Raw genomic sequence first — 24,497 nt, 5'->3', positions numbered from 1 at the left:
AAAATGAGAGTAAATATATTAGAACTATTTTGTCACTTCCTACTAGGAGTTAAATTTTGGGTTATATTTTAGCCTTAATTCTAGAATCTCACCTCATTATGGTTCATGCTTAATATTCCCATCATGGTCTCATGGATTAGGTTACTCCAAACCTGCCGAAGTCAACCTGAATGTCAGCACTGGCTCATTTTAGACTGTATCTCTGTAGTGCATGCATACACCATTGTGGTTATCAGATCCATCAGTACTGTTTAAAATGCAGGTTTAATGGTTTAATATGTAGTTCAGTCTAGTAATATTATCATGCTTCTCTTTTCTTTGTACACTAAGATGAATTAGACTTTGATTATCTGTGGGTGCACTTGTGTATAAAAGTAATATGCTATACTCTTAGACAAAGTAAATTAGAGAAATTTCATTGCAACTGATTTGTATGACAGCAGCATCTATAACCTTTACCCCTTTGGAGAGTTCATTTACCCAATTGTTCAAATCTAGCAATAGAAGGAAACAGGATTATCTTTAGATACGTGTCCAGATATGCTCATAATAAATTAAATGATTCCTTGTTTATTTTGGCATGAATCCATTGGACTCTTCTCTCTTCTGTAGTCCTCAGTAGTTCACACTGTGTTGCTTTTTCGGCACAATTTTAAACATGATTCTTTTTGTAACCTACAGAAAAGCCAATGGGGTAATAAAGCTGGGAAGCATCTAGCTGACATGCTGACAAAATATAAGCACATTGAAATGGCTTCAGTTATCTTTGTTACAAAATTAGTTAAATTATGTTGCACTAAAACTTGGACAAGTATTTTATTAAGAAACACTGAAAAACCCACAGTTACAATAATCTAACCTTGTCTGTATTTAATGTACGGAGGTGACAAAACACTGTAGGTGGTTACACCCTATACTGAGTTATTTGCTGCTGTTTTATGTGCCAGATTATGCTACTATTCTTCTGAAATGCTAATTTTTCCATGTGCATCTTCAAAGCCCTGCTTTACATGGTAGGAATCTTATGAAACTGTACTTCTTGATAAAGACCAACAGAACCACAATTTTGCAAATCCTCAAAAGACTTAATGTCTGATACGCTAAGTGTGAAACAATAGACAAAATCTTGCTGCTGGTATTTTATTTTGTTCTGTGTTTCACAATGAAGTACCCATTAGTGTGATGTTAGTTTTCAGCTGAGTTTTGTATATTTCTTATAGTTTGATTATATTTTGATTTCTTATAGTTTGATGATATATTGATAACTTTTATTTGAGTTCAAAATAGGAGCTATGTCATAAATATAGATAGACAGATAGATAGATAGATAGATAGATAGATAGATAGATAGATAGATAAATTATTTATATACTGTATGTAAGAAACTGATTTACAGCCAAATGTGCAAGCTAGAGTTTCTATAAATGAACTTTTCACCACACTTAATCTCTTTTTAACAACTGCCATAAAGATAACAACAAAAAAGTAATTTTCAGAAAACACAGATTAGATAATGCAGAAATGCTAAAATGAAAGCACAGAATGCCACTGTATCTTATCACACGAAGACACAGAAGTCAGAAAGAGAAGTCTTGCAACATCAGCTTGTTTCTTTTTGATATTTTTCTGGTCAATGAAATTTTTCCTCTCTACGCATGGCACAAACATGAAAGATACAAGAGAACCATCAGACTTAAACAATACTCTCAAACAGACATTCAGAATGTATTTTTTTACTAATTCCTTGTGCAACACATTTATGTTCAGCTCTCAGTGATATTTTGTGTTTTCTGTTAGTGATTAATGAGAAATTTTATTTTATTTTATTTTTTACTTTATATTTTTTAAATACTTGACACATCCAGTAAGAAGACTGCAATTACTAAACAAAACTCTACATACTTCAAAGTACGACATCCGGAGGTCAAATAGCTATATGCAGATATATGTATCATACAAATTATATGCATATTTGGTGTTCTGATTTTGTGACTGTTGTAACTCATAAAAGGAACATTTACCAGATACTGGAAAATGAGACCATTTACTCATCCAGAGTAGGGAAATAATGCAAACAACTTTAGGGAAGTCTTCTGCTTGCACCTGTATGGCAAATATCCTCAGGCCTGGGTTGATCAGATCTGAAGAAGGGGAAAAAAATCTGTCTTTTCAAGCCATCACAAATGAAAACAACAATTGCAGCTTGGAGGACTCCTGTCATGTTTCAAAGAAAGTAGCAATTCCAGATAATTTAGATGTTTAGTAATAATAGTAACAACAACATCAAGCTGTCAACATGATGGTTTCTAAGGTTTAGTGAAGAAACAACTCAGAAACCCACCACTGTATAATGTAAAATTTTACCTACAGGTTGATTGGCAAATAAAAATGTTCTAATTTTGCTAGGGCCTAAACGTGTAATTCTCTTTACTAACATGCATGGCATGAATGCTTTGCATTCACGATAAGTGTTTACAAGGTCAATTTCCATATTTCAACATTACTTTTTTTAAGATTTCCAATACTTTAAAAATTGTATATAAGTGCAGTGTGGAAGTCCTAATAGCTTCAGTTGGGCTTTCCACAGCTAAAACACCTTATGAATTCTTGTTCACAGAAAGGATTATCTGGATTTAAGTGGTGTAGAGATAAGGCACTCAAGAAATCCAGGTTCTGTTCTCAGGGCCCATGGTGACATGCTTTGTCACTTTCTTATATCCTTCATACATGCTCCAACACGACAAGTTAGAACTTAAGCCAATTCAAGCTTATTCTCCAGAGAACTCTTCATGCTTCCATAGTAGGATGAAAATATGTTTGTGCAAAAGGAAGCTCACTGTTACGAACTAAAAATCATGAATAGTGAAAAAGAAAAAAAAAAAAGAAAAAAAAAAAAAAAANAAAAAAAAAAAAAAAAGGAAAAATGAAAAAAAAAAATACAAACAGCATCAACAAAGAATGAACTTCACCACAGAAAACTTATGTCCTTTAATATTTATTTTCAAATAGATATTTGGATAGGAAAGGACAATATTCACCAGGAAATAATTTTTGAAGTGTTTTACTAACTGAATTAATACTTCTTCAAATCTTGCACTGATGCATGCTTTACTGAGAGTAAATAATACCAAGAGTAATACTTGAAGTCTGTAGCACTATGGGAATGCTGGTGCAAGTACAAGCTCCTCTCAAGGCTATTGTATAGACTCTACAAGCTGCCTCCTGTCCACTACTTCATACTCACTTGCTCACATGTTCTCCAACTCAGACTCTTCTCAGAAGGGGTTCAACTACTTTAGACCTCTACACATGTGTCTCTGATACACAACTAAACAAAAATACATTTTTAATCATATTACTGCTTTTTCTTTATCTATTTCCAGAACCCACACTGCTGATTCTAACGAGGACAACACTGCTCTGTTCATATTTGTAATAATATTTATAGAAAAATGTGCTGAGTGACAAGATGTGCATAAATTGTTAGTCTGTGACATCTGAGTACAAGGAATATTTCTATGTTCTGATACTGCTTAAGATGTGTACCTTGCTTGTGGACAAAAAAACATTTTTTATTTATAAGGAAAATTATCACAGAGGAACCCTTTGGGAACATTGAAATGTTTTAGGAACAATATCTACGTTTCCTTTCCTTTTTGAATTTCAGCAGCAATCTACAAATCTAATTTAAACTTGCAGTATTACATCTCACTTTCTCCTTATTCTTCTGCCTACCACTATTCCGTACATACCTGACAAGCCAATTCAGCCAGCTCATATGATCATCCAAAAAGTTATCATCCAAAACTAAAGATCATTACCAAATTAGTCTATTTTCCCACTTATTTTTGTTTATTTGAAGTTAATGTATGCTCAGTGATCATGTTTATTTGTGTGTGAAGATGAAGGCAATCGGTTTTTTTTTAGGTTTTTGGCAGGCTAGGGTCTGAGGAATCTCTGAACATAAGATCTGTTTCTACTTCCACATTTTCAGCTATGCCACAAGTGATAATTATTCATAACATTTTACTTCAATCACTGAAATGAATATGATGGTCTGTTTAAAAATTCCTGAAACCAACGAAAATTTGAGTATAGCTAAAGCTGTGATTATGTCATAATATCAATGTTCACAGTTGAACTATAAATTCTGAAGTTGCAAATCACTTGAAAATTCGTAATAGTTCTCACTGACAAATGCTTTTGAGCATGTTGGTTGAAAACAGTTAAAAACTGTTCAAAATTGCATTTATAACTCTAAGAATTTGTAAATCCTCAGTGCATTCAGTTATGTAGTTCATTTTTTACATTTTCTTCATTATTTTGCTTGAAATCTTTTGCATAGACAAAGTTTATTCTGTATAATGCCAGTAGTTTGCCCATGTATTTGTTGATGTTGCAAGATAAAACATTTCTAATTAAAATATTTCCCCTGAGAAGTCTATTTACTTTCATGTTTGGAGACCATTTTATGTTAGTGACACCACCATCTGTCATTGGATGAATGCCTATGTATTAGGCTAGATGACCTATTCTGATTTAGAATTATTTAAGAGTAATGGTGACAATAATATTGGGTGTGACTTAAGTGATTTTGTCATGAAAGTTCAGTTTTGCTACATCAATATCAGAACAGACGCTAGTCAAATTTGAGCACAGTCAAGGACAAACTGAGATAAAATGAATTTATCTGTTTCTTTCTACGTGAAAATTATGTATTAAGTATTCAACACATTCTGTTTTCCACATCATAATTTTTCAATTTCTGCATAGAAAACATATTATGTTGCAAAATTATGAAGAAAGTGTAAGAAGAACATAAGAGATTTTTTTTTTCTGCTTTGATTGGAAAAGAACATAATTCTGAAATCTTTCCTTCAGAACATCTTGTCAGTATACAAAGAACCAGTTTTGACTTCCTAGAGCAGAACTTCTATTCAACCACTTCCTGAACCAGTATTTATTTAGACTGTGTCATTAACATAAGACTGAGATATCATTTTGAATTTTTTAAAATTGAATTTATCCTCTGCAACTTTATAGACAGTAGGAAAACTACTGAAGGTTTTCACAAAGGCATCAGAATCCTATAATTCCCTTCTTTCAAAATGCATTTGGCTTGAAACTCACTAGGATTTCTTAACATGCCTTACAAGGATTAAGCATACTGTCATTGCATATGAAATAATGAATTGTTACTACTGTCATGGAAAATTTGTGAATCAGACTGTTCAGATTTAAATGCCTATTAATTAAATGTCTATTAAACATTATGTAAACCACTGTAAATACTGAACATTTTATCAGTTTTAGTCTAACTTGGTTTTATGTGAACAAACTCATTCTGTCATCATGGGCAGAAATAACCCTCAAAAGGTTATAAAAACTTAAGGTTTATTAATAAAGGATAGAAGAAAATAATGGGGACTTGGAAACACAGAACATGTTTCTAAGCTTTAAAATCTAAGTTTAAAGTTATACATAAATAAATAAATTTAGAAAAGAACTAGAAATAATTGCAAATGCACTAAGATTTCTGTACCAAATAGACTGACAAGTTTATCAGTATTGAATGAATTTCAGAGGAAGTTGTTCTGAGAAATTCCTCATTTATAAAAGTACTATCTATATGACTAATGTGTTATCATTGTGAAAATATATATATATATTTTACACAGAATGTTAACATATTAATTTACACAACAATTTAAAGGATAGCCAATTAAATAATAAAGAAAAAGAAACTGATGAAATATCTATGCATTCATCCTAACCTCTAAATACACAGATATCTAATCTATCTAATATGCAGAATGTAAGTCTAAATTCATTTTCATTTATTTTTCATATTAAGGAAAAAGTATTGCTTAAATCGCTTTCTAAAAGTAGATGTGTTTATGAAGAATATGTGACTAATAAATGATTTTTTTTACAATGTGTATCTTCATTTTCAGAATATGTCAATTATTTATTTCATAGTTATAGAATAAAATATTTTTGTGATATTTTTTCCTCAATCCCATCAGATTTTATAGGTCTCTTCTGAAATAAGTTTTTTTCTGGTAACTATATGTGAGACTTGGAATACAAGATTTTGTAGACAATTGTTCAGAATTGCTGTGGTCATCTATGCGACCAATTCTCATTTCTCAGTTTACAAAACTGTTGTGCTACAGTCTTGTACATAGGTATTTTACTTTATAATCCAATACACTGAACAAACAATTTAAATTGAAACAAAATACAATAAGAATTGTCAAGTCATGTTGTGTGGAGGTTTCCTGCTGCAGCAACAAGTTCTTCATTCACCTACATAAGAGAATTGTAGTAGGAAATTCATTATCCAACTGACCTTATATCTACAAATAAGCAAATCACTCAATAGTGCAGTCTTTAGATTGCAATTTCTTTCTTATTTTTACCCTTAGAATCATCTAATATCTTAAAGCATTAAATCTTTCCACAGTACTGAATGCATGCAGATAATCTCAAAATTGGAGACAAATTCATTGCAAACATTGCACATTTGTCTGAAATGAGTTTCCAGCAGCTACTATTGAGCTCCTGAAAGATGGTATAAAGAATCCACTTGAATTCCACCAGATGTTAGTGATATAAGCAATCCTTTTCAAAGCTTTTGAACATCCTGTAGTGCTACAGGATATTACTATTACTTCATTGTGAACAAGTAAGTAACATCCTAAGAAAAGTATATTGCTTTCAAATCAAAATGAGTGTGAAAGGTTTTACATGTTTCTTCTTATCACATTCTACTGGCAAATGTCAGTCTTGAAAAAGACTGAGAGATAATTGTTACTCCTTACAGCATGCAAATAGATTGTTAGAGCCCGTCCTAAACTGGATCAATGAAAGGAAATCCTAATGCAGAAACATCTAGTCCAAAAGGAGATTTATTAAAAAAAAAGATTAAGATTGGGATTCCCTAAAAAAATAAAAAAATTTAAAAAATTAAAAAAAAAAAAAAAGTTTTTGGGTAAGACTTCACTTACTAAATACATATGAAGTATAATATACCTGAAGATTTGTAATCCAGTTTTGTACCCACAGTTATAGCAGATATGGAAAATAATTTTCAGCAGTGCTGTATCTTCTTCGATGAAAAACAAGAGTTGTGAACATGAAAATATTTTGTCCGGTTGAATGTTTGAGAAAATAGCTCATGACAGAAACTGGAAAACTGATATTATTTTGAATTAAATACTGAAATTGACATTTTGGCTTTATATTTCTTTTCTCATTCTGAGGCTTTATAAATTCCTGGGTTTGAAATAGCAAACATTTTGTATCATTCAAAAAAATTCTTCTTTGATTTATTTCTTGAGATGGAGAATGGATTAAAATTCACCTTATGTTGGCTGAATTCCTCTTTTCTGAATTGTCAGTGAACCAAGAAATCAGCTATTTGCTCAGCTCTATAATTGTGCTATATATAATAATTTTCCTGAAATGTTATCCGCTCTGCAAAGGTCTCCCTGCTGAGCTTGCTTAATACTAAAATGTAAAATTCTTGTGAAGCCTTGAAATACAAAGCTTTTACTGTGCAGAAGAAAAAATGGTAAATATATGTTAGCTTGATAAATCACTGACTCTAACTTTTTATTCATGAAGAAACCCAGACAAAATATACAAGCTGATTAAAGACACTCTCTATTAGCACTCTGTTAGCATTGTAGGAAATGAGAACCTAAATTAAGTTTATTACATTTTTTGTTTGTCAGATTTTGTTTTTGTTTTTGTACTTACAGCTGGTGTTCTCATTGTTAAACTAGATTTATTCAGTGTTGTATGGTGAAATATAGAATACAGTTATTTTTCTGTGAGGTACAGGGAGAATACACAGCAGAGAGATTCAGCTTAGAGATTCATCTTACATTATTTTTATAAACATTCTTTTTTTCTTTTTGTCCAGCTTACATTTGGTTTTATTGATAGTTTAATAACAATTTGTAATCTATAGTATTTTCAATACTGACTAATTTTCAGTTGAAAGAACATTCATATATACATGTAATGTGGCAGAAATATTGTAGTTGTGTCACGGTTTTCCTTAGGTATATTATATCATGACATTCTGCAATGATCTGACAGCTGCTAAGAGAGGACTACAGACCCCAGAATGCTTATGTCTCTTCCATGTTATTTCCAAGAGGGAGATACAAAGTGATGTGGTGATGTGTGTACATCATTCTTTATTTTACTCCATGCTGCTGAGCTTGCAGTACATAGTTAGATTTATTTCCCATTTGTTTAATTTACTGCTCATGAGACCTTTTATATTGTATTAATTCATATTCTTTTACCTTTTTATAGTAAAAAGCTTCTTTTTATCTTTGTGGAGAAGCAGCTCTTCTTTCTCACTTTTCCAATGTTTTTTGATGGGGTGAAGGGGCGGTGAAGGAGGTTCATCCCTGTCATGTAACAGTAACAAAAATTCAACCTGAGACAAGTGGCAAAATAGCTACTATATTTTTAAAATGCATTACTACTGATTTTCTTACAGTTCTTCTAGTTTTATACATAGCATATGACAAGATATATAGAGGTTTTTTGTGCTGTAAATATTTACACATTATTTTGGGTGACTTCATTTTTCATGCATTGTAAACCTAATATATATCACCAAGCCCCAGAGTATACATTCTTACTGTACCAACACTTTGTAGTAGAAACACTCTTACATATTTTACTTATGATTGTTTTTTTATCTCCACTCTTGTAAATCAAGATCATTTTTGTGATTAAAATCTCATTCTATTTATCTGTTCTTGTCATTTTTAATACTATTTGAAATTGTAGTAATAATAATAATAATGGAAAATGAGGGAAAGAATGACACCTTTTAGAAATGTATACTTAAAAAGAATAAAATAGGTAAAACCAGAAAATGATGAGTATGTAGCAGATATTTAATAGACAGGAGCTCTAGTGTTGGTGCTAATTCAGATCAGTGAAGTAAAATAGAAAAGAAGGAATTTAAAATATAGAATGAAAAAAAAAATCAGTGCCATTTTAATTAGTGTAGCTTTTTTTCTTTAAATGGAGAAAGAGACTCACCAAATGATGCTTCAACAATTATTTCTAGAAATAAGTAAGTATATCACAAATCAAGGCATGCTGACTAGATAAATATCCATGGAGTTCATTTTCTGTACTTTTTTTCTAAAACCAAAACAAAATGCCATACCCTTCCATTGAGATTTCTTCACACAAGCTTTATTTTTTCCTTATTTACTTAGAATATAGTGTTTGATTTATAGAAAAATGGGATGGTTCCCTTCATCAAATCTAAGGGACATTTGAAACCTATGTTTGAAATGTCAGCTTTTCTTAGCACTGCTGAAAAGCTGCACAGACCACAGATGTATTTAGGGCATAGTTTTCCAACTCATTTCTTAATCTACTTTAACTTTTTAAAGTTGATTTTCTCAGTCCTCCTCTTTCCATCTGCGGATCATCCAAGTGCATCTGCACATACAGTGTGGTTATGCATAAGTGGACATGAGCTGTCTGCCCATAATTTGCCTTGAGTCCAGCTGTCCATCTTCTTAATGAAAGAAGAAACTTTACAGAATGTAGAAAAGGGTTCTGACCACTTCAGAGGAAAACAGGAATATTGCCAAGGAATGCAGGGATGTCACAAGGAAGGCTAAGGCTCAGCTGGAATTGAATCTGGCAAAAGAGGTCATGGACAACAGGACTTTTAAAAGTATGTCAGAGGTAAAAGGATGAGTAAGGAAAATGTGAGCTTGCTGCTAAATTAGATGGGTTCTTTGGTTATGGGGAACAATAAGAGGTGGAATTATTGAACACTTTTCCTTCAGACTTTGCTGTGTGACTGCCTCTCAGGAATTCCCTACCCAGGAGGTAAGAGTGATACTATGGGGAAAATAAGACTTTCCCTTGGTCTAAGAGGATATGGTCAGAAATCATGTAGGAAAATTAATGCACACAAATCCATGTGCACTGACATCACGTAGTCATGAGTGCTGAGGGAACTGTCTGAGGTTATTGCCAAGCTGCTCTCTGTCATCTTTGAAAGGTTGTGGAGAATGCAAGAGGTGCCTGAGAACTGGGAAAAAAAAAAAAAAAAAAAAAAAAAAGAGAGAATAATAATGTCACTCCAGTCCTCAAAATAGGGAAGAGGACCTGAGGACCTGTGAAACCTCAGGACAGACAGCCTCACCATCATCTCTGGGAAGGTGATGGATTGTGATATTCCAGATGTCATCTCCAAGCAAGTGTAAAAGAAATGATTAGTAGTAGTAGTAGTCAACATGGATTCACCAAGGGGAAATCATTCTTGACCAGTCTGATAGCCTCCTAAGGTGTCATGATTGGCTTGTTAGATGAGAAAAAAGGGAGAAAGGAGGACCCATGGAACTACAGGCTAGTGAGTCTCACCTCTGTACCTGGGAAGATCTTGGAACAGATCCAACTGGATGACATGATAGATCACATGAGGAATGAGAGTGTGATCTGAGACAGGCACCATGGCTTCAGCAGGGAAAAGGCATGCCTAACCAATTTGGTGGCCTTCTATGATGGAGTGATGGCATTGGTGGACAAAGAGAAGGCAACCAATATCATTTACATGGACATGAGCAAGGCCTTTGACTTGGTCCACCACTACATCCTTATCTCCAAATTGGAGGGACGTGGATTTGAGGGGTGGACCACCCAATGGATAAAGAATTTGTTGTAAGGCCGCAGACAGAGGGTAGTGATCAACGGCTCTATGTCCAGGTGGAGGCTGGTGATGTGCAGTGTCCCCTATGGGTCTGTCTTTGGACCAGAGCTCTTTAACATGAGCTTATGATAGAATTGAGTGCACCTTCAGCAAGTCTGCTGATGACACCAAGCTGAGTGGTATGGTTAGTGCAGTAGAAGGAAGGGATGCCATTCAGAGGGACCTCAACAGACTTGAAAGGTGGGCCCAGGTGAATCTAATGAGATTCAAGTGCAAGGTTTTGCACTTGGGCTGGAGAAATTCCAGGCATGTATACAGACTGGAAGGAAAAGTCCTTGAGAATATCTCTGCAGAGAAGGATCTGGGGATCCTGATTGATGAAAAACTTAAGATAAGCCAGCAGTGTGCTCATGCGGCTCAGAGAGTAAATGGTATCCTGAGCTCCATCAGAAGAGGGGTGGCTGACAGGGACAGTGTTTGTCCCTCTCTGCTCTGCCCTTGTGAGGCCCCATGTGGAGTACTGTGTCCAGGTGCGGAGCTCCCAGTACAAGAAAGACAGAGAGCTGTTGGAGAGGGTCCAGAAGAAGGCCACAAAGATTATCAGGGGGCTGGAGCACCTCCTCTATGAAGACAGGCTGAGGGAGCTGAGCTTGTTCAGGCTGGAGAAAAGAAGGCTGTGGGGTGCCTTAATTGCAGCCTTTTAGGGAGCCTGTAAACAGGAGGGGAGTCAACTCTTTGAAAGGGTAGATAACAGCTGGACAAAGGAGATGGTTTCAAGTTGAAGGGGGGAAGATTTAGTTTGGATGTCAGGAGGAAGTTCCTTACTATGGGTGTGATGAAGTGATGGAACAGGCTGCCAAGAGAGGCTATGGATGCCCTATCCCTGGAGGTGTTCAAGACCAAGTTGGATGAAGCCCTGGGCAGCCCGTTTTAGTATTAAATGTGGAAGCTGGTGGCCCTGCATGTGGCAGGGGAGTTGGAGATTCATGATCCTTGAGGTCCCTTCAAACCTGGGCCATTCTATGATTCTGTGAGGAAAGAGTGGGGGAAGTAGGAACAAATAAAGTGTAGCTTAAAACCAATTTGTCCCATCTACAATTGTTTAATACTTCACTTCTGGAGTTCTGTGTGTTTGTTTGCTTCTTGCCTTTTGTTAGTGTTTTTGTCAGGAATATATCTTAGTTCAATATTACTGCAAACACCACAATATAGCAGTAACTGCTGTGTTATATGTGTTCCCTCAGTGCACTGGGAAGAAGACTTTTAATTTCATATATCATTTACAACTTGCTACACTGATTCCACACATCTCTTTATCACAAGAAAAAATAAGAGATTGCTAACATTTTACCCCTGATCTCAGAATTGCTGTTAGCTCTTTGCTTTACAATCCACTACTGACAGTTCAGAAGGGCACTGTATCATCCAAATAGGATATCAAGGAGAATGCCCCTTAGATCGCCCCCATACATTGCTGGAAAAATGCACTGTCTTCTGAGAAATTGAAATATATTTCTCTCTTGCTCTAAAAAGGGTTAAATTCTTTGCCTAAAAATGATTGCTGTTGCTTACATTACATCTATAAACATTTGGCATGCAAATGACTAGATTTGTAATCCACTTGACAATATGGGAAAATCTAGTGGACTCCACTTAGACATATTAGGATAGAACAATATGGCAAATAAATAAATAAGTAATATTGTAATTTTATTTTTATTTTTATTTTTTTCCCCTTCAGTAAAGTTATAAAACAGAGAATAGTTGTCATGATTAACTTCAAAAGCAATGCAGGGATTGCATACGCGTGAGCTCTGCTGTATATGGTAAATACAGGAGGAAATATTTTCTTCACACTTATTTCTATGCTTTATTTTACTGGTCTTTAATCATTCAGTGAATTTGTATAGAGGATTTCATTCCCAGCACACAAAGAAATGGTAAAATTAGTTTCATGAGAAACTGTATAAGCATGAGTTGGGAGGCTGGGAATAAGTCTGTGGGAATTACTTCAAAACATAACCTTGAGAGAGTCCAAGTTGGAAGATATATGAATCTCATGATCATAAGCTTGTATGTATGGAATGTAGAAGTCAAGATATGTTGTTTTCTCTGAGAAACTAATGAAAGCAAAGATTTTACAAGGTTCTAGGATGCCAGAGTTGTGACAGAACATAGTAGTAGAACAGGAACAGATAACTGTTTTTTTCTTCTTTTGTTTTTGTTTTTGTTTATTTCTCTCTTACACTTTCATTTACTTGAAACAGAATATTGGTAGAAATCTGAATGGCAAAGATAAATAGAGACACAGAGTTTATACAACCAAACAAGATCTTCAAATAATGTTCACTACACCCATGATTTCAGTTTTATATTACTGGTATTGATTAGAACTGGAATTTATATTATGTGCTAGTAATATCAACCATAATATACAAGATTTTTAAAGCATTGCAAATCAAACACTACTGCTTCAGCAGTTCAATTAGTTGTCTAAGATGAGACAGTACATGAAATAGGATTTACAAAATGTGAATCGTTGTTCTGTGTCATCTTAGAATAACTTTGCAGGGTAGATCTATGGATAGGTGACACAGTGTGAAACAGATGAACATAAGCATTTCTTAGAAGGTCTATCTATGGTTTTATTTTTAAAAGTATATACAAGTTAACATTCTGGAGTAAGTTCTAGTATTCCAGAAAACATCAGCTATAAAAGGCAAAATAGTTTATCTTTGCTAAATCTTAGAAAGTTCTGCAGCATATTGAATTCTCACTAAAACAGCATTGTCCTCCAGTGTACTAACTTTTCCCTTCAGACTGGTGAAGTCTGCATACTTGCTGAGATCCCATCTCCCAGATTCTTAATAAAAACCTTGACGTTTTTTAAGTTCTAACATCAGTTCCAAAGAGCTGCCACCAATAATCAGTCACAAGTTAGACTTAACATTATATTAGATTATATTAGATCTTTATTATCTTTTCACTATTTTCTTTGTCCTTGTAAGGACTGGATATAGTTTAAGGAAGACTTGCTCTTTCACCTTCCCTGAGAAGCTGACCAGCTTATTCTGTTAGAAAGTGGATGCTGTGTTTGCCTTTCTCAACCAACAAGAACTTCTCCAGTCAGCATTATCATTCAAAGATGGCAGAAAGCATTATTTCAATGGCTTATCAGCGGTCACAATGCTGAAATGGACTAAGTATTCCCTACTCTATCTTATTCTGCTGCAGGTACTGCTGCCTTCTCATAGATTCTAGCACTAGGCTCAGGAAATTCAGTAATGAGATCTTGTTACCAAAAATGTTACTGAACAAGAACCAAGATCTTCAGCTTTTTCCCTATTCTTTGATACATATTTCCTCATCTTTCCATCTCAGGTTTGTTCATCTCCCTCACTAGTTTCAACTCCAGATGAACACTAACATTCCGAATTTAATCCATGAATGTCAAACATTATGCAAATAGTATGTGAGCATATCAGTCCAGTAACTACAGTTATATAAACAAAAAATACCTCTTACTTTTCAGTGTCATTTGATTAAGATAACAGTGTGAAAACCCTGAAAAATACTGCATGTAAGCATGTTGGCAGTCATATTCTATGCAGGACTGTCAGATGATGTAAGAGATTATATTTTCTTTGTGTACTCTGCTGATGACTTACCACTGAAAGTGCTAGAATGTGCGGTTCATTTTTTTTCTTGTAATTTATGACATTTGGAAAAAAAATAAAATATATATATATATATACATATATATATATGTCTTCCATATCCTAGGATTTCTTTACATATCTCTAATCTGAATAACAAAAATGCAAATCATTCACTTTTTATTTTAAGTGCCTCCAGGATCTTTTAGTTTGCTACATCATGGTGGATAGTGCTCTGTTCACATCACTTGGATCATTTATCCCACAGCTTGAATCATCTTGTGACAGTGGGACAAAGACCACGAGACCTGAAGAGAGAACAGAAGAGATGTAGTGTTGACATGCCAAACCAACCAACCAACCTCTAAAACAATTAGACACTCACTGTAGCTATGGTGAGATGTGAAAGTAATAACAAAAATTATTTCACAACAAAATAATGTGGCATCACATACAAACTATGAAGGTATCTGTTGTCAACAGTGCTTAAGGTACACTGTAGGTTTCTCATATATTGCTGTTCCTATTTAGGAGATGTCACTTATCTTGTCCATCACATTATATAGCCACATGTATGAAGTCAGGAGAGCAAATACTGGTAATAATAATCATGATCACTTTCTGAATCCTTTCATTTCCTGGCACAGAGGATAAACATTGCTTCGAAGGTGCTCCTAAGAGAGAAAAGATTGCCAGTATTATTCCAGAAAGAGCCTTTTAGCTAGCCATTCAAGCAGCCACTTTGTCTAGGAGGCCCCTGACAACTTGAGGATATGGAGATTAAGAGTGCAAAATGGGAGAGGATTAGATGTCATTGATGAGGTGTCATGATTCAGATTAACAGGATACAATATTTTTAGGAGAGAAAAGTGCAGCTCATTTTAGATGAATCAACACAATTGTGCTAAAGAGCCAAACCAACTCTCCAGGACTCCCTTTACAGAGCATCATTCCTTGCAAATTACACTTCCATGACATGGCTTCCTTCTATTTTTATCATGTAAATGATAATAAGGTAGTATGAAAACTATTTCTAAGTCATAAGTGTAGCATTCTGTATAGATTCAGATTTGCAATAGTTTCTCCTATACAGTATTGAATTAGAATTTGATAAGGATCCAAACTTGTTATATGGATAGCAAGAACTCTCTCATTAAAACAGGCAAAAAACCAGGTAGTGTAGACTGTAACAGTAAAAGTGGGTTCATATCAACATCTAAATTCAAGCTTTGATTTCAAAAATTCAGACCTGACCCTTGGTCAGGGAATACTGAACAGTAACAGACTGAGATCAGCTAGGTCATCAACAACAGCAACCACCTGTTAACATGTAATCTCAGTTTCTCAGAAATAGTAGAAAGATTTTTTAAGCCATTTGTTGCATTATTTCTGTGTGGGGAAGCTTGGTAATGTTTATTACTCATGAAAAGTTATCTCTGTGATTAAATAACTCCACACATAATCATGAAAGAGTTCTCAGTTCAGGAAGCTGTTGAAGATATTACTATTACTACCTGAGATGTCCATCATCAAATACATTCTCAGAGGACATCTTAAGGGCTAATGGCAGTGCTGGAGACAGGACTTTGCTTACTGCAGCCAACTTGAAGAGTCCCTCTTATTAATAGATGAAATTACAAGAAGTCCCAAATGTTATCCATCTACTGTCATCTTTCCAACCAGCACTACAATGCAGCCTATAAATATGGAATAGAAACTCACTTCTTCTTTAGAGCTCACTTTCATTAACAGAAAGAAAAGGACAAAGTAAGAATGCCTAAACAAAACTAACAAACAAAAACAACAAATGAAACAAAAGGAAAAAATAATCAAAATAGAAGAAATAGGAAAAATAATAATAATAATAAACATCAATTTACTAGAACACAGGCTAAGGTCTTGCTCCAGTGTGGAGTTTCACAGAAATTAAGATTTCACTTGAATCATGACAGTCATTTTTCCTCTTCAGTAAGTATTTGGATCATAAACCACTACTTGCCCTGAAAAGCCTGTGCAAGAATCATGAGGAAGAAAGGCCTTGCAAGATTATTTAGCCCTCCTTATGTATTAAGGCATATGCATCACATTTGTAGCACTCCTATGAAATATTTTCCTCATCTACTCCTAGGTGGACTTCTACGTCATTTTTTAAATTATTTCTCCCCCCTTTCTTTTTCCTTGTTTTTTACACTGAAACTTTGTTCTTGCAATGTACACTGAAAACTATGCCTATGGCTCAACAAATACAAAGGAGAGATAACAGCCAGCATGGCTTCTCCAAGGGCAAATTGTGCCTGGCAGATGTGGACTTATATGACAGGATTGCAGTGCTGGTGGATAAAGGAAGAGCTACTGACATCACTTTCTTGGCTTTGTACAAAGCATTTGACATTGTCCCACATTAAATCCATCTCTCTAAATTGGAGAGACATGGATTTGACAGGTGGAATATTCAGTGAATAAGGAAATGGCTGGATGATCACTTCTAAAGAGGTGAAGTTAACAATTCAGTCCTCAGGTGATGAATGGTGTTCCTCAGGAGTCAGTATTGGAACTGGTGCTATCTGTTATCTTAGCAAACTAAACAACGAGATTGAGTACACCTTCAGAAAGTTTCCCAGCAACACCAAAGTGAACTGTTCTGTCAACATGTTGGAGTGAAGGAATGTCATCCACATGGATCTGGACAAGCTTGAAAGTTGTTTTTGTATGAACCTCATGAAATTTCAGAAGACCAAGTGCAAGCTTTTCCAATTGGGTTAGGGCAGTCTCAAGAAAAAATACAGGCTGGGGGAAAAGGGTTGAGAGTTACCTCAAAGAGAAAGATTTGGGGATTTTGATAAAAAAATTCTACATGAGCCAGAAGTGTGCACTTGCATCCCTGAAAACCATCCATATTCTGAACAGCATTAAAATAAGCCTGGCCAGCAGGACAAGGAAGCTGATTCCCTCTCTCTACTCTGCTCTAACAAGAACCCACCTGGGTGCAGGTCTGGGACCCTCAGCATAAGCTGAAAATTAACTGGCTGGATCAGGTCCAGAGAAGGGCCAACAGGAAATCAGAACTGACATTCAGAACAGGAAACCTAACTGTGAATCCGTTAAAAATTCTTCCTTTTTTTCTGTACTAAAATGTAAATCTTTGTTTATTCTGTGCATGTGTGTGAGGCAAAGACTGTGTATGTTACTTAGCACTTCATAATTTTTACATTTCTTCTTACTAATCTCTGCTTTGTCAGATATAAACAGTCAGGATTACATTTCTGATCCATTCTTGCTTTCTGGGGTCCTGCAGCACTGACAGGGCAGACCCGATCTATAGACAGACTTATATGATTTCTATTCCAGTTTTTTTATTTATTTATAAATAACTGCATGCATCAATACAAGTTAGGAAATGACCTACTGGAAAGGAGCGCTGTGGAGAAGGACCCATGGGTCGTGGAGGACAACATGTTTACCATGAGCTAGCAGTGTGCCAGTGTCATCCTGGCATGCATTAAAAGGAGAGTAGCCAACAGGTCGAAGGAGGAAATCCTCCTCTCTTTTCTGCCCTGTTGAGTCCACATCTGAAGTACTATGTCTAGTTCTGGATACTCAATTCAAGATAGACAGGAATCTTCTAGAGATACTTTAGCAGTGGGTGACAAAGATGGTAGGGGCCAGGAGTATCTCCAGTATGAGAAAAGGCTGAGAGACTAGGGAATGTTCAGCCTGAGAAGACTGAGGGGGATCTCATCAGTGCTTATCAATATCTGAAGCTCAGGGGCCAAGTGTATGGAGCCAGGCTCCTCTCAGTGATGTGCAGGACAAGAGTCAGTGGGCATAAACTGAAACACAGGACGTTCCATACAAACATGATAAAAAAGTCCCTTATTTTGAGTGTGACAGAGCACTGGATTAGGCTGACCAAGGGAGCTGAGGAATATCCTCTTCTGGAGCTATTAAAAACCTGCCCATAAACCTTCCTATGCAACCTAATATTGGGAATCTACTCTAGCAAGGGTGTTGGGCTTGATGATCCCCAGAGATCCCTCCCAGTCCTATGATTCTGCAGTTATTTTGTGGTGGCAGAATGGCTGAATCAGAGAAAAAGACTCTCCAATTACCATGTGTTTACTTGTCTTCAGAAAACATATCAAAGCCCAGCTCAATTTAATGTTTCATGAGTGTTATGTTTAAATTGTTTCAACAATAGTAGAGCAGCTATTTACTGTGCTATTTTTTCTCTATATAACAAAATTTGTTGAAGAAGACAGCTTATAAGCATCTCCCATGTTAAACTGCAAAAGTTCCATATGTTATATGTATGAAAGTAAGAATCTAATCTGAGAACGCATAGCTGGAGTCTCACCAGAACTTCATTTGGAGAAGTATAATATTCAGCTGAAAAAGGTAAAACCCAGACTGGTAAACCAGAAAGGTGAAATAAAAGTAAAAACAGCTTCATGGAGAACAGGAATATCTGAGAACAAAGTAACAAAAATAACATTGCTAATGACAGATAGGAGACCAAGTCAGGATGAATACACTGTGGGGATCTTTGTGATGTTGCCTTTGGAGGGGACTCAAAGAAATGCAGAGCTTCTGAAAGACTGCATGCTTAAACTCTCATTAAAGATCTCCTGTCTATGCCTGTACTGCTCTATTTCATTAGGAATGCTGACACTGTATAGTATGTCATTATCTGCTACCACTTATTTCAGCCTTTGCTCTGATGTCACTCAGTTGCTCATAGTTTACAGAGAGTTGTAGTTGCTGTGGGGCATAATATGCATTGGGGGAATGGAATACAGGACTAACAGAATACAAATTTAAAGTATAGATATAGGTGGTTATTTAAGCAGGTGGTGTGTAGGTACACTTCATAATGATGTTCAGTGGTCATTCTTCTTCACCAGAATGTATACCACAGTTAGAAAAACTTACAACCCTAAATAATAGTTCTTGTTCTTCTTGTGATAATAACTTCAAACATATTTTTTATGCAAGATGCACTGCAAACCATTACTTTAATGCTACAATTTTTCAAATTAACGTAGCTAACTAAATAGCCAAAAACCTTGTCCAAAGTGCCCAAGGGGAAAAAAAAAAAAAAAGCATTATCTGGAAATATTAACCAATGTGTCTCCTGGGGCATACATAAAACCCTATTCTTTCCTACAAATCCAAACAACATTTTATTTGGACTTGACGTACAAGAAATTCTGGCATCAAAATCATTTATTTCTCTAACTTTTTCTCTTTTTCTTGTCCAGAGAATGCTTTTATTCTTCTAAGCTATTATAGTTTGGGGGGATGGGAGACAAAGAAAGCAGTTAACTCTAAAGAGTGTGCAATTTTTCTTTAGTGGCTGGGTAGTCCTGAGCAACCAATCAGAACTACAGCTCATCCATAGCTAACATTGATTAATGACTACCTTGTAGAACCATTTAACAATTATCTCCATCATAAAAAGAGGGAAGGATGCAAGGAAATTACAGAATTTTGCAGTTTGTATTAGTCTTCTTAAAGTTTGGTGTATTATTTTAGGTAATGAATTGTTTGTTCTCCTAACTCTTGCTAAATCAAGAATTAAAATACTTTGTCTATAAAAACTAAGTTGTGTTTCAGGCAGGTAATCTGCAACTAAAATGAGGATATGTAGAAACATTTTTCTGATATTAAAACAAATTAGAAACAAAATTAACATTAAGACATAGTTAAATTTATGAGCAAAAAAAAACCCCAATTTGTTCACAGGTGATTGAATTGATAAACAATAATTCAATGGACTCTTATATTGAGAGAAGATCATGCTGAAAAAATTAATAAAAGATATTTTAAAAATAGTAGAATAAGATTTCCATATGAAAGTTCTACTTAACAAGTAAGTGATGCTTCAGATTTTATGAAAGTTGAGATTTTATTGTTTGTACTATATGTTTTCCTGTATTTCAGAACTTAATCATCAAACAGTATCATAGAAAACCTTTTAAAAGCATTGATCAAGATTTCCATAATACAGTGGATATACTCCTTTTTTTAGTATGTACTTCTAAAAATGACCAGAGCAAAGTCTCAGACTGGACTGGTAGACTTTTCCCTCTATTTTTTAAGAATTTCACCCCCAGGAAAACATAAATCTCAATTCAACCACATGGTGATAAGATATCATCAAAAAAGATGTAGGATATTTTCATTTATAGCATTAATACAAATTCCCAAAGGAAACACAAAATCTGTTAAGCTTGACATATTTTGAACGAAAATTGAGTTTTAACGTGTTTCATTTTTCTGTAAAAATAAATTTTAAAAAATAGGGCGATGTTTATACCTTAAAGTTGTTTCTAAAACTAAAGCTGTGGAAATCATGTCAGCTTTAGTTTTTAGCAAGTGTTAACACAGCTTTTCTGTTAGGTTAAGGTTTTTTGTTTGTTTGTTTGTTTGTTTTTTGTTTTTTTCTTTATCATTAATTTTTTGCTCTTTACCTTACTTCTGTGATGCTACCACTGCCCCTCTCTTAGCATTTCCTCATCCCTCCTCTGTTGTATTAGGCGAAATCGGACCCTCGGGATGTAACGTGATAGGCCCTCCCCTGCTGGGTCATGCATATGTAAAAAAGATAAGGATGAAACTGGATACCTATATAAGGGACCCTCACATTCCAATAAACGCCATTTTACTGCTCACCATAATGGTGTAACAAACAGCTGTGACTTGGTCGGGCCGTCGATACACATTCACAAAGGGACTTGACTTTCCAGGTTACCAGATCGAGGTAACACTCCTCACAAAAAGTTACATAGTAACATGTGCAACAATGACTTCTGACAGTCTTCATCTTGAGTATCTCTCTGTGTTTACCCATCATCCTTACAATCATATCAGATTGACTCTTACAAATGCTATATATATAGTCTCCTCTGAAGGGAGGTTGTAGTGAAGTGGGGGATGACCTCTTCTCTCGTGTAACTAGTGGTAGCACTATAGAGAATGGCCTCGCATTGTACGCAGGGGAGATTCAGTTTGGAGGTTAGGAAATGCTTCTCCAGAAGAGTGATCAGGCTCTGGAGTGGGCTGCCCAGTGAAGTGTCCAGACAGTTGGACAGGATTTTCTTGAAGGTCTATTTCAGCTTTGGTGATTCTATGATTCTAAGAAAGGCCTTTCTTATTTTTGTGGCAACTAAGAATTTTCTTCAGGTGATCACTTTGCTGGTGATAGTTTTTTTATTCCTTGACCTTTTAGCACCAATAAAGAGACATAGAATTCTGTTTTAGGAAGGGTTTATAGGGAGTGAAAGCTCTGGAGATGTTCTGGGACTGAGATCCTTTTTGAGTTTTATCTCCTCTATTTTTTGTTACCAACAGTACAGTCTACTGCCTGACCACAAGAGAGCATAGGAAATCATACTTCTCATTGCTCTTCCTCTCCTTAAATGTGATTGCATTGAGTCAGCTCATCCGTTTACTAGAAGCACAAAGAAATACACTGGAAACAGTTGGCTATAATCAAATCAAACACAGAGCAAGCACTTTCAAGAGCAGTACCTCATAAATGTAACACCACCTGTAGAATTGAATTGTTAATTTAGTTGAGAATGCAAACTTAATATTAGAGATTTAATCATAGTTTTAGAACAAATGTAGTGTTGCTTGCCATCATCTAGCTCTTTACGTTGACTGTAGAGATCTAACTAAAACATTATAATGTGAGTGCACTTACGAAATATTTTTCTAGGTTTAGTGATTTCATATTTCATAATCAGGCTTTATAGATCAAGCTCTTTCAATGCAGCAGGAAAAAAAAGAAAGAAAGAAAGATATTTAGCTGAGAGGGAAATGTATAAAGAATGTTCATACGCTTAAATCTTACAACAGCATACTTTAAGAATCTACAAAAAAGTCAGAAATCTTAATAAAACTGAATGTTGACATAAAGTGGATTTATTTTACAATAGACTTATAGAATCCGTGTACATCTATGAGTAGTCAGTAGAAAAAAAATTCAGCATGTTTCAGCTTCCTGTCACATAACACTGTAAAATATCTTTAGTGACATTCATAGAAGTAGTTACTGCAGTGCTGTCAAGGTCACTGTAATCTGAGGAAATGGTCACATAAGTGATAATCATTTAATACAGTGTGGCCTATAGGGTTATGGAGAATGGTCATTCAGGCAAATTTCTAAGATCTCACATATGTCAGAGAGATTTCTTTTGACTTATCTCCTAGTAGCTATCTTTTCTGAGTAATACTGGTGTGTTCTCCAGGTAGCAACTGTACTTAAGAGAGTACTTAATAATAATCCTATTGTATTTCTGATCACACTATACTTCATCACCTTTGAACTGTACTTTTCTCCCTGACATAAGTGAAGAAATATAGAACAGTACCATTTTTCCTTTAAGGTGCTCAGTATATTCTGCAGTACAGCAGTCATGAGGTAAGAATGCTGCTTAAAATGGACCATTCTTTCCTTCATCTTCTGATCAGTACAAAAACAACAACTAAAAAGGTAAAAGAGGATAAAACAAAATTGGTGAAGCTAATGCCCACAGCTTGGGAAACAAGCAGGATGTCATTTACAGTAAACTGTATCCAAGGGAGATTATATAGATTTAGTCCAGTGAAATTATCAACACCAAAGGCAATTTGACTCCAAAAAAAATGAGGTCTGGTAATGCTTTGTGTTGTCTGTTTTAATTCAGCTTTCATTTTGTACTTCAAAAATTTTTTCAGTGAATGGAGACCAGGGTGAAAATTAGGTATGGCTTTGATTCCCTGTCTTGCTTTCATGCTCTAAGTATCATGTTATCATAGAGCTGTTATACTGCTAGTTCTGAATGTGAGAAGTCATGACAACACACAATGATTTTTTATTTTTTTTTCAAATAAGAATTTCAGAAGTATAAAGAAGTCTGACGTGTTCAGCTATGCTCCAGAATTTTCTTTCATTATTAAGGTTGTGCACTTTGTTGATATCGTTCAGTTGATAGAGTAAGGAGTGTCAACCTGTACACCTGTGAGACCACTTTTACTGAGGGATTTAACCTCCTTGACATTGACATTAAAGAGCAGAATGTAAGGAGTTGCTGGTATAACTATAACTAGTGTTTAACTGTAAAAAGAGAGAAACAGTAAAATGTCTGTAGTGTCTAGTGTAATAATTATTTAAAACATGAGTAAAGTAAGATGCTATTCACTCATAATTTTCTATTAGAGAGATAGGCAATGTCTTCACAGAATGACTGCATCAAGTTGCAAGTGATGTATGAAATGAGAAACTGTCCATAGTACAGAGGAAAATCTATAGTCAGTTTTGTGCAATGGCTATGGAACTGTGTGCTCACTGCAGCGTAAAATTTGGACACACTAATCACAGTTGAATAGAATTTTAAGAAACAAAACATTGAGTTTTTCAGCTTCCTATTTTCCCTTGCTTTATCTTGAAGTAACTATCATTTTGATGTGGTACATGTTACATCACCAGCAATTAGCAAAATAATATCCTAGCTGTCCACAATAAATTGAAATCTGCACGAGTAACTGTTTTTCTCCTAAAATATGTAACAGTAATATTTTACTTGCTTCAAGAACAATAAGAAAACTACATTCCATTAAAATAATGATACTTCTAAAGAGAATATGAAAAAAAAATCAGATATTTGAGATATTTTTAAACGTGCTTGAGAAATTATGACTGGAGAGGAGAAAGAAATGACGAATGTTTTAAAAACAAGCATGCTCATAAATTTTTATTATTATTTTTTTATTCTTTCCCTTAGTTTTGTAGTAATTAAAATTAATTCAAGGAAAAGATCTTTTACCTTTGTGCTCTGAAATTGAAATGCAGTGCTAGATTGTATGGTCGTGTTGCAAAGTGTAAAATACCAGTATGAATGAATGCACACTGATGAACTCTTTTTCTCCAGAATCTCTATAAGCATAATTTAATGAGATCTTCCTACACTACTGAATACCTCCAAAATTTTCTCTTTTCTTTGGCCTTTTACCTTCCAGTCCAGCTACATGATACTTATCAATGACATTTTTAACCTATTTAGCAATTAACTGAAGCCATGTCAGATTACTGATTGATTGACTGATTCTGAAAAGCTGTCCCTGGAATTTACAGAAGTATTTTTCTAGAC

At 34.9% G+C, this 24,497-nt stretch overlaps 2 protein-coding genes across 48 annotated transcripts in view; one reads left to right on the top strand and one right to left on the bottom strand.

Annotated features, from left to right (window-relative positions):
- The window catches only part of PTPRD (protein tyrosine phosphatase receptor type D), a 1,051,440-nt gene that overhangs the window by 668,819 nt on the left and 358,124 nt on the right, over positions 1-24,497 (top strand). The gene's annotated exons all lie outside the window — the stretch shown is intronic.
- LOC107306110 overlaps positions 2,977-24,497 on the bottom strand; it is a 45,070-nt gene continuing 23,549 nt past the window's right edge. For 2 of the 6 annotated variants that reach the window (XR_001551993.2, XM_015848964.2), the window contains one exon: positions 14,528-14,672. Coding sequence is in view for 2 of the 6 variants with exons in the window: in XM_015848964.2 (XP_015704450.1) it covers positions 14,622-14,672 (51 nt within the window). In the remaining 4 variants the exon portion in view is untranslated. The other 4 variants (XR_004305713.1, XM_032441551.1, XR_004305712.1 and 1 more) reach the window with 4 other exon arrangements.

The sequence above is a fragment of the Coturnix japonica genome, chromosome Z (assembly GCF_001577835.2).
Source record: "Coturnix japonica isolate 7356 chromosome Z, Coturnix japonica 2.1, whole genome shotgun sequence".
NCBI lineage: Eukaryota > Metazoa > Chordata > Aves > Galliformes > Phasianidae > Coturnix > Coturnix japonica.
The sequence above is the reverse complement of the archived record's forward strand: the minus strand, read 5'-3'. Positions and strand labels throughout refer to the sequence as shown.